The 10524-nt window shown below is 50.9% G+C and overlaps 1 protein-coding gene and 2 pseudogenes across 1 annotated transcript; 2 read left to right on the forward strand and 1 right to left on the reverse strand.

Annotated features, from left to right (window-relative positions):
• Positions 1-730: 730 nt before the first annotated feature.
• Positions 731-1084, forward strand: LOC147973387 (GDSL esterase/lipase At5g55050 pseudogene; annotated as a pseudogene).
• A 5523-nt stretch (positions 1085-6607) lies between these two features.
• LOC147973388 (uncharacterized) lies at positions 6608-7639 on the forward strand (annotated as a pseudogene).
• Positions 7640-8786: 1147 nt separating this feature from the next.
• Positions 8787-9101, reverse strand: LOC147973389 (uncharacterized). The gene has a single exon (XM_087524665.1). The coding sequence runs from the start codon at positions 9099-9101 to the stop codon at positions 8787-8789; it is 315 nt and encodes a 104-aa protein (XP_087380791.1).
• Positions 9102-10524: the final 1423 nt, after the last annotated feature.

Consider the following 10524-nt stretch of genomic DNA (forward strand, 5'->3'; position numbering starts at 1 on the left):
AATGGATGTATATAGAACTAAAATATATCTAGATACATCCATTTCTGCGATAAGTAATTCCGAACGGAGGGAGTACATTGTAAGGTGGTCTCGTACTGGGTAATTCCGAACATTTTGATATATTATACGTTTTTTTCTGACATCGTATGTAAAAGTTATAGCCGTTTTACATTTTCACTACATTTTTTGCAAAACATGTCCAAATTGAAGTTTTTAAATTTTCCTAACTAGTAGATGTAGTAATATATAACTATCTCTCGAAGGATTTTATTTTTTGAAATTTTTATCATTTTCTTTTGATTTTTTCAAAACAAAAAAGGCGATCCACCAAGGGGGGAGGGGGAGGGGGGGGGGGTAGAGTTTGAAAATGAGACCTTTAGTCCCGGTTTGAGACACAAACCGTGACTAAATGGCATCGCACCCTTTAGTCCCGGTTCGTGTCTCAAACCGGGACTAAAGGTCTAATCTTTAGTCCCGGTTTGAGACACAAACCGGGATTAAAGGGCATCGCACCCTTTAATTTTGGTTCGTGTCTCAAATCGGGACTAAAAGACTCAGATGAACCGGGACTAAAGCCTTAGCCGCACGAACCGGGATCAATGCTCACCGTGATCTACTAGTGACTGAGGGAGATAACCTCCACCAATTGCCCCGTGACCAAAGCCCTGTTTTCTACTAGTGACTGAGGGAGATAACCTCCACCAAGATCTGCAGCGCCGTGGCCAACGCCATGGCCGTGCAGTACAACAAGGCGGCCGAGGGCGTGCTGAACGGCATGAGCACGCAGCACGGGGACCTGCACTACGCGCTCTTTGACTCCTCCGCCGCGCTGCTCCGGTACATCGACCAGCCGGCGGAGTACGGGTTCACCGAGGCCAAGGCGGCATGCTGCGGCCTAGGGGACATGAACGCCAAGATCGCCTGCACCCCGCTCAGCAGCTACTGTGCCAACCGCTCCAACCACGTCTTCTGGGACTTCTACCACCCCACGGAGGCCACCGCGAGGATGCTCACCGCCACTGCCTTCGACGGGTCCACGCCTTTCATCTTCCCTATCAACGTAAAGCAGCTCAGCGCCATATAGAATTGTATTTAGACTAGCACTAGATTCATCATCTTCGTATAACAAGGAATGTAGTACATGTTTACACATGAAGTGCAGGGGAAAAAATCAAATATATATTGCAGTTATATGTTCATCGCTTGCCTGAATTTTTCTCCAAAGTCCGAGTCATATTTTGAAGCCTTTGGTCAACGTCTAACCATCACCATGTCTAAGTCAATCCATGCATAATTTACAACAACAAAATTCACTGGGATTTCACTAAGCAGTGTGCAATTCTAGTTGACTGGGATTTTTAAACAGATTATACAACTGAAATTTAGCGAATGCCAAATGTACTTTATACTTTATAAAAATGGTTCCACGTTCCAACTTTCAACTTGTAGAAGTGAGCATTTGTACGCTTGGAGCTCCACAACGTGCTCACTTCTACAAATTGTCGATCAAACGCCCTGGGGACACACTCACTGGGTTGGGCCATTTTGAAGCCGGTCATTACTCTTTTTTCTTTTGATATTTTTTGGGGATTTGCCTTTTTTCAGTTTCTTTTTTTTTTGCGGAAGAATAACTTGTATTACTCGATCACAATGTGTTTACAGTCTTCGAAGACAATCTCCAAAACATCTTCAGGACCGGACCCTAGCCATGTCATAGTCCGTCTATCTACTCTAGCAAATCTAGCTAAACTATTACTTGCCTTGTTTTGCGAGCGAGAAATATGAGTAATACAAGTTTGCCTAAGACTCAGTAAGTGTCTAATTTCATTCACCAAGGAAGCATAGAGTGATCTGTCAACTTCATCACTTGTAATCATAGATACCGCCATACTTGAGTCCATGTCAATAGCAATGGGAAGTACAGTCCTTTGAATGGCTAATGATAGGCCTTTCATGCACGCACACAACTCCGTCTCTAAAGCATCTCTGCAAGAGAATAAAGCTCTGCAAGAGAATAAAGCTCTGCACGCAGAAAATACAATCGCGCCCATATTATCACGAAGTATCATACCGGCGCCGGCGTTGCCGTTAGAATAAGAACCATCCGTACTTAGTTTCATCCAGCCATGTACAGGCGGCCTCCAACATGGCTCAGGCATATCTAGACGTGGGATTACCAAAGGCACAGTGGCCGGGTCATATGAGATAATGGACTTGCCGGATCAACATGAGAATTCAGTTTGACCCCAATCAACTCGTCCAGATACCTCTGCAAGAATCTGACAGATACTTCCATCGCCGGTGCTGGTTTATGGTGTACGAGTTCATTACGAACATACCGGCTTCTCCAGAAGATAAGCAGCAGCTTACTACGATCAACATCACACAATGGAGCTAGTGTATGAAGGAGCCATTCCTTGCCGCTCGGAATTACTGATTCAATTGCTGGCAGTTGCCAAACCTTGGTCATTTCCAAGTAAAGGTCACGTCCGAACTGGCACCTCAAGAAAGGATGATAATTGTCTTCAGTTTCCATACCACATACTGGACAACCACTCACCAGCTCAAGACCAATCCTGTTCTTGTTTTTCCAAGTCGGAAGAGCATCAGTAGCCAGCCTCCAAGCAAAGTTTCGAACCGTCGGAGGGACCTCACACTTCCATATAAATTCCCAACAATTTCTGCCTCCCGTCGCCGATGTGCTAGTAGAAACAGCACTCTCCCTATGGGATTCCTCAAACGCTAAATGGTACGCTGATTTTACCGTGAAAACTCCCAATTTCCCATGTCCCCATGCTATCACATCCTCGCCTAATCTAGGCGATGCTCGGATCTGCAGGATATCGTCCACATCCGCAGGCATGAAATATTGTTCCAGCAACCCAATGTTCCAAGAGCCATTCATATTCAATAGGTCTGACACATAAGGGATACGACATCTTCCCTGTGGCGGTATTGGTTTGTAAGAGAATGGCCAAGGGATCCAGTTATCTCTCCAAACCCGGATGCTTTTCCCGTTACCTACCCTCTAAATCAAACCTTTTTTCAAAAGATCAAGACCATGACTTATTGCTTGCCACGATGACGATGCATTCTCTGTAAATACTGTATCCTCAAGCTTACCTTGTGGGTAGTATCTTGCTTTGAGCACCTGACTACATAAGCTGTCCGGATTAGATAGCAAACGCCATGCTTGACGAGCCAACAAAGCCAGGTTGAACATGCGGAAGTCTCGAAAACCGACGCCACCTTTATCTTTAGGTTGCAAAAGATGGTCCCAGCCTCTGAAATGCACCTTTCTTTTTTTTTTGGAGGAGCCCCAATAGAAATTCCTCACCATTCTCGTGAGATCATCACACACCGAGTAGGGTAATCTGAAAACCCCCATAATATACGTTGGCAAAGTCTGTGCCACCGATTTAATAAGCACCTCCCTACCTGGCTGGGCTAGCAATCCATCACCCCACTGAATAAGACGCTTCGTCAAACTTGCCTGAAGATTCTGAAAACAGCCCTTTGACATATGGCCCTCCGGAGTGGGAAGCCCAAGATATTTCTCCTCAAACATCAAATTGGTGTCATTAAGGGCATCCCGAACCTGCTCTTGGATCACAACAGGACAGTCATCTCCAAACAATACTGAGCATTTATTGTAGTTTAGGCTTTGGCCCGTAGCCGCTCCATATAAATCCAATGTTGCCTTCACATTCTCCGCCTGGGCTCTGGAGGCCTAAAAAAACAACAAAGTGTCATCTGCAAATAATAAATGAGATATCCCCAGCGCTTTTCTGCATACTTTAACCGGAGTAATATCCCTCGTAGCCACCTTGCTATTCAAAATAGCTGATAGACCATCCGCCACAAATAGGAATAAAAACGGTGAAAGTGGGTCACCTTGCCGAAGACCACGCGTCGGTGCAAATGAATCTAAGAGGGTTCCATTTAGTTTAACAGAATATCTCACCGATGTGACACACGTCATTATTCAGTCAATCCATCGCTGAGAGAAATCCAACTTTTGCATCACCTGCTTCAAGAACACCCAATCCACTCTATCATACGCCTTTGACAGATCAAGTTTGTATGCACAATAACTTTTTGTAGGATCCTTCTCTTGCTTGATATAGTGAATACACTCAAAAGCGACCAGGGCATTATCAGCAATCATTCTTCCTGTAATGAACGCGCTTTGGTCTTGTGAAATTAAGTTATCCAATAGTGGCCTCAAACGATTAACCAAACATTTGGATATAACCTTATAGATATCATTCCAAAGACTAATGGGCCTGTACTCAGACAACTTAGTAGGGTTAGGCAATTTAGGGATAAGGACAATTGTTGCAGAGTTTACCCCCACGGGCATAATTCCCGTTCGAAAGAAATCCTTAACCACAGCAAGAACATCGTCCTTCAGTCTACTCCAGTTCCGCTAAAAAAACCTGACAGGAAAGCCATCGGGTCCGATGCCTTTAATGGGCCAATCTGAAACAAGGCATCCGCAATCTCCTTATCAGTAAAAGGTGCACACAGCTTTACATTATCCTCATCGGTCACCATAGACTCAAGGAGGTCAAGGACCGGAGATGCATCCAGTGAAGGATCCGCTTGAAAATGTCCTGAAAATACTCATTAGCAAGAGCCCCCATAGCAGCTAGATCCGTGTGCACCACCCCGATACTATCCGTCAACTCGCGTATTTTATTCTTCCTTGCCCTCCAAACAGCCTTGCTTTGGAAATACCTCGTATGTCTATCTCCCTCCTTCAACTATGAGATTCTAGAACGTTAAAGCCACATCATTTCCTCTTGATATAAAAGCTCATTCATCTTGTCCGTGACTCTACGAATTTTCATTCTATCCGCGTTCATATGCATCAGCTCCTCTAGTTGCGTCCGCGATTTAGCTAGCTCGCTGGTTATATTCCCAAACTTTTTACTCCATGCACCAAGGGACGCCATGGTCTTTGTAGGGCATCCCGTAGCTGGCCCAAATTCTGCACCCCGCCAATTGCTGACCATGCTTCCTTAATTAAATCCGGCAACGCAGCATTTTTTTCCCAAAACAACTCATAACGTCTGCTTGTAGTACCGGTCGGTCCTGGGTCAGCTGAACCCTTCAGTAAAACAGCTACGTGATCTGAGCAAGGGGAAGGGACATGCAAAACAGATGCAAAAGCGAACAAATTTCTCCATGCGCTCGTCGCCACAGCTCTGTCTAGCCGAACTCTGACATTGCTCGGCCTGCTCCGTTTGTTATCATATGTAAACGGAATGCCAATGAAACCAAGGTCAACCATGCCACATATCTCCAAAGTATCTCGGAAGGCCACCATCTGAGCTTCCCGCCTTCGGCGTAGTGGACATATGCTCAAAATTCCACATTGCCTCGTTAAAATCACCGACAACTACCCATGGTAGATCACTCACATTCTTCAAATTCTGGAACTTGGACCACATGAGGTGTCTATTCTCGACTCGAGGCTCACAATATACACAAGTTATTCTCCATTGATCGGCATCTTGTTGTACACATACTAGGGCATCAATATACCGCTCGTTTTTATCCAGAACCTGTACATCATAAGACTCATGCCAAAAAAGAGCTAAGCCACCACTCATACCATTACTATCAACTCCAGAGTAACCTCTAAGGCCCAGCCGTCCACTAATATTATTTTTCAGTTTCTGGTTTGCTTTCGGTTTCTTTTTTCCTTTTTATTTTACCATTTTCTCCATTTTCACGAATTTCAAAAAGTGTTCACAAAATTTAAAAAGTCATAAAATATATAAAACGATCACAAAATTTGAAAATGCTCGCAAAATTTTACGAAATGTTCAAGAATTTTAAAATTATATATTTTTATAAAACCAATGGAGTGAGGGACGGGCAACAGACGGAAAAAAACGGGAAATGGAGGGTGAATGCTAGGCGTTCTTCAGTGTAGACGTAGATAGATGAATTATTTAGATAGATAGATAAATATAGATTGATATAAAATATAAATATAGAGATATAGAGGTATCATTTGCATGTGAACACTTACGACGGAGATATATGTGTAGATAGAGATAAAGATAGAGATAGAGATATATAGATAGAGATGAAGATATCAGAGCCATGCCATCTTCTCCACAACCAAAGCACCTAGACACACACTTAAACAATGCAGGAACTCCTTTGTGCATCCTATAAACTGTCGGAGCAACTCCAAAGGGCCGACCCATTTCGTCCGTCTGCGTCCGTTTGGGTCGGCATGGACAAAAGTGGCGGCCCAACGCGCCGACCCAAACCCAAATCACATCCGCGTCGCGTCCGCGCCGACGCATTTGCAGCCCAAATTTGCGCCTCAAATGCGTGGGCGCGGACGCCGAACGGACGCTTCACACGCCTTTCCGTTGTCCGCCGCATCCCCACATGGCGGCCATCCAATTACCCGTTGCCCACACGGTCAGCCTAATTTATGACGACGGGCCCACGCGTCAGCGACGGCGCTCGTTCTTTTTTAAGCCGACCATGCGGCGGGGCCGTCCTCATCCAAACTCGCCGCCCACATCTTCCATCCTTTGCTCCCTCGTCGCCGGCAAACCCTAGCCACCACAACCACGAGATGGGCCTCTTCTCCGGCGCTAGCGGCAGCAAGGCCAAGGGCAAGTCCCCCGCCACCCCTTTCCTCCCGCCTCCGCCGGCGCCAGCGCCTCGCCGGCAGAGGCAGCGCGTGAACGTGCCAGTGCACAAGGCGGAGTGGCACTGGCAGCACCGCTAGCCTCTGCCGTATCCCGACGTGACGCTGCCGCACGACTGGCATCTGGATCCAGATAGGATCCCAGTGCCGGCGGCACCGCGGTCGGCTCGTGCTCACGCGGAGGAGGTGCGGTGCCGGCAGGCGCTGCTAACGCCGGAGCAGCGCAGTGACCCCGCCTACGCAACCGACTCGCCCAACTGGGCGAGGTGGTTCGCCTTCGAGCACGAGGAGGCGAGGTGACGGGGCGTGCGCGAGGTCGACCGGAGGTCGTCGCCACCGGCACTCGTCGTCCGCGAGGAGGACCAAGCGGCGGAGGATGCCTACCAGGCGGCCCTTGCGGCCGTATGCCGGGAGAGCGAGGAGGACGAGCGGCGCAGGGCGGAAGCGGCGGAGGCGGAAGAGGAGGCTCGGTACGAGGCGGCAATGGCGCAGGCCCTTGCCCTCTCCGTGGCGGGCGACAACGTGGTGCCGCCGGTGGCCCCGCCGTCCCCCATCAAGCCGGAGCCCGAGCCCGAGCCGTCCCCCATCGAGCGCTACTCCTGGACGGGAGTAGTGCACGAGTGGGTACGCGCACCGCCGGTCTGGATGGGAGCGACACCGTCGCAGGAGCAGGCGTACCTCGAGCACTGACGCGCCATCAGGGTGGCCGAGGAGCGCCGTGACGGCGAGTACCTCGAGATGCTCGAGCGCGACCTTGAGGAGGAGCAGCGCGAGGCCGAGGAGGAGGCGCGCCAGGCCGTGGCTGCACAGGCGGCCGCACAACCCCCCGCGCCGGCACTGCCTGCGCCGGCACAACCCGACATGACGGCGCTCTGGAACACGGCGTTTGCCTGGGCCGGGCCAGCGCCGACGCTCATCGACCTCACGGACCCCGAGGACGATGACGAGGACACCTAGGGCAGCGCGCCGCCTCGTAGTTTAGGCTGTTTTTACTTTTTTTAAATGTAAATGTGGACGCGTGGACTCTCGTCGGCCTTCGTGGCCGGCTCTAATGTTTAATTAATGTTGTTTATCTTTTTTAATATGCATGCGTTCATTTTTTTGCGCCGTCAAAAATGGGTTCAGGCCAGCGTTGGGCGCACGCGCCGACCCAAATACGGAAGCAGACATCTGTGTCCGTCTGGCCGACCCAAATGTACAAAAAGCGGACGAAATCACCGTCCGTTTGGGTCGGCCCGTTGGAGTTGCTCTCATCAGCCAAACCTCTTGAACTGAACTCTGCTAACACATTAAATACTTTCAAAGCGAAACACACACCGGTATAGTACCGTGCGCGCTGCTCTCGAACACTTGTTTGTTTGACCTAGCTAGCAATGTGTAATGCCCAGGCGGATCCCGATCTAGAATTGAGGATGAGGGAGGAGAGAGCAGAGTAGGTGAGAGGCTTGGAGAAGGGGGAAAGGAGGACTCGATCAATACTCGCTGCCTCATACGTCTTGTGAACCGTACATATGTAGCCGCCCCACTGGGCCACTCTTACAAGGCCGCGGCCCAATCACAAACCCACACACGCACTCGACCCAAGCCCAACAGTGGGTTCCAGGTTCAGATAACTGAACTGCACTTGTTAGTCCGCTGCAGATGCATTAGCAGCATCTGCAGGCGTGACATTGCCTCCCTCTTGCGATGCAGACTCATCCCAGATGCAAGCGGATGGGTACCAATGACGAAGGACGTCGTAGTCTTCCCAGGTTGTAGCCGATGGTGGCATGTTTGCCCATTGAACTTGCAATTGCACCACCGGGGCATCCCCTTTCTTCATCATGCGCCGTTGTAGAATTGTCACTGGTTCGGTTTGCTCTCCAGCGAGGTCCGGTACTCGTGGCAGTTCAGAGAACACCAGAGTATAGTCAGGAGTAAATGGCTTCAATTGAGAGACGTGGAATACCGGGTGGATGCTGCTGTTTGGGGGAAGTTGCAGTCGATACGCCAATGTGCCAATGCGTTCTGTCACCAAGAAGGGACCGAAGAACTTGTAGGCGAGCTTCTTGCAGGGGCGATTGGTGACAGAGGACTGTGCATATGGCTACAGCTTGAGAAGGACTTATTCGCCAACGTCGAAGGCTCGTTCTGCTCGGTGTCGATCCGCTTGTTTCTTGAAGCGAGCTTGGGCACGCGCCAGCTGTGCGCGCAGCAGGTCCGTGTTTGCAGTCCAGTCCAGGTCGCCGGACGCCGCGTCGCTGGGGAGCGCGGCGCTCAGGTGTGGTAAACCCCCCAGGTTGGGCTCTCTGCCGTACAACACCTTGAAGGGAGAGCAATTCAGGGAGGCGTGATGTGCCGAATTGTACCGGAACTCCGCCGCTGGTAGCCACTTGCGCCATTGATGCGGCGTGTCGTGGACTGCACACCGCAGGTACATCTCCAGGCACTGGTTGACGCGCTCGGTTTGGCTGTCCGTCTAGGGGTGGTACTCGGTGGAGTGTAGTAGTTTGGTTCCGGCGGCGGCGAGCAATTCACGCCACATTGCGCTCGTGAAGATCTTGTCACGGTCGGAGACGATCGAATGTGGTACGCCATGGAGCTTGATGATGTGCTCCCAGAAGGCGCGAGCGACCTGAACGGCGGTGAAGGGGTGACGAAGCGGCACGAAGTGCGCGTACTTGGTCAGCCGATCGACGACGACCATGATTGTGTCGGAGCCTTCAGACTTCGGCAGCCCTTCCACGAAATCCATGGTCAGCTCCTGCCATGGTTCTGTGGGAATTGGAAGGGGTTGGAGCTTGCCGGCAGGGTGCGTGTGCTCATGCTTGGCGTGTTGGCACACGGTGCACTGCCGGACGAAATCTTCCACGGCACGCTTCAGCCTGTGCCAGGCGAACAGCTTGCGGACGCGGTGGTAGGTGGCCGTGGCGCCGGAGTGAGCACCCACTGCACTGTGATGGAGCACGTCGATGAGTTTGGTCTGCAATGCAGAGTTTGCGCCAATCCAGAGCCGGTCGCGCTGCCTGATGACGCTGTTCTGCAATGTGCAGCCTTGGTCATCGGTGGTGGTGACCGCGAGCTTGGCCAACAGCTCTTGCGCGTCAGGATCAGTTTCGTAGGAGTTGGCCACCTCTTGGAGCCATTGGGGCTGGCACAGAGAGAGAGAGCGTCGAGCGCGAGAAGATGGCCCACGTGAGAGAGCGCGTCCGCTGCTCTATTGTCGACGCCTTTCTTGTAGCGAAAGGAGAACTGTAGCCCCACCAGCTTGGACATGGCTTTCCGCTGGAGGTCCGTAGCCAGCTGCTGATCTATAAGCGCACACAAGCTCTTGTGGTCGATGACTATTTCGAACGAAGCACGCTGCAAGTACGGCCGCCACTTGTCGATCGCCATCATCATCGCCAAGAACTCCTTCTCGTAGGTGGACAACTTCCGATTCTTGACACCCAATGCCTTGATGAGGTATGCGACGGGGTGGCCGTTCTGTGTGAGCACCGCCCCCACGCCGGTGTCGCACGCATCGGTCTCGAGCGCGAACGGCTTGGCGAAGTCGGGGAGTGCCAGCACGGGCGTGCTCACCATGGCTTGCTTCAGCAGCTCAAACGCTTGTTGCGCCTTGTCGTTCGAGGAGAAACCTTTCTTCGTCAGGAGCTGGGTCAGCGGCTTCGCGATGATGCCGTAGTGGGGGACGAATTTGCGGTAGTAGCCGGTCAGGCCGAGGAAGCCGCGGAGTTTAGTGGCTGTCATGGCCACGGGCCAGGCCTGCATGGCGCTGGTCTTGGTCGTGTTGGTGGCGACCCTGTCCTTGGAGATCACGTGCCCCAAGTACTCGATGCTGGTTTGCGCAAACGAGCATTTGG

This window comes from Triticum urartu, chromosome 5A (genome assembly GCF_056163025.1).
Source record: "Triticum urartu cultivar PI428250 chromosome 5A, HENAU_Tu73, whole genome shotgun sequence".
Taxonomy (NCBI): domain Eukaryota; kingdom Viridiplantae; phylum Streptophyta; class Magnoliopsida; order Poales; family Poaceae; genus Triticum; species Triticum urartu.

Bases quoted from the DNA above. Each gene is read 5' to 3' on its own strand.
- LOC147973389 (XM_087524665.1), bottom strand. From the start codon at position 9,101: ATGTACCTGCGGTGTGCAGTCCACGACACGCCGCATCAATGGCGCAAG.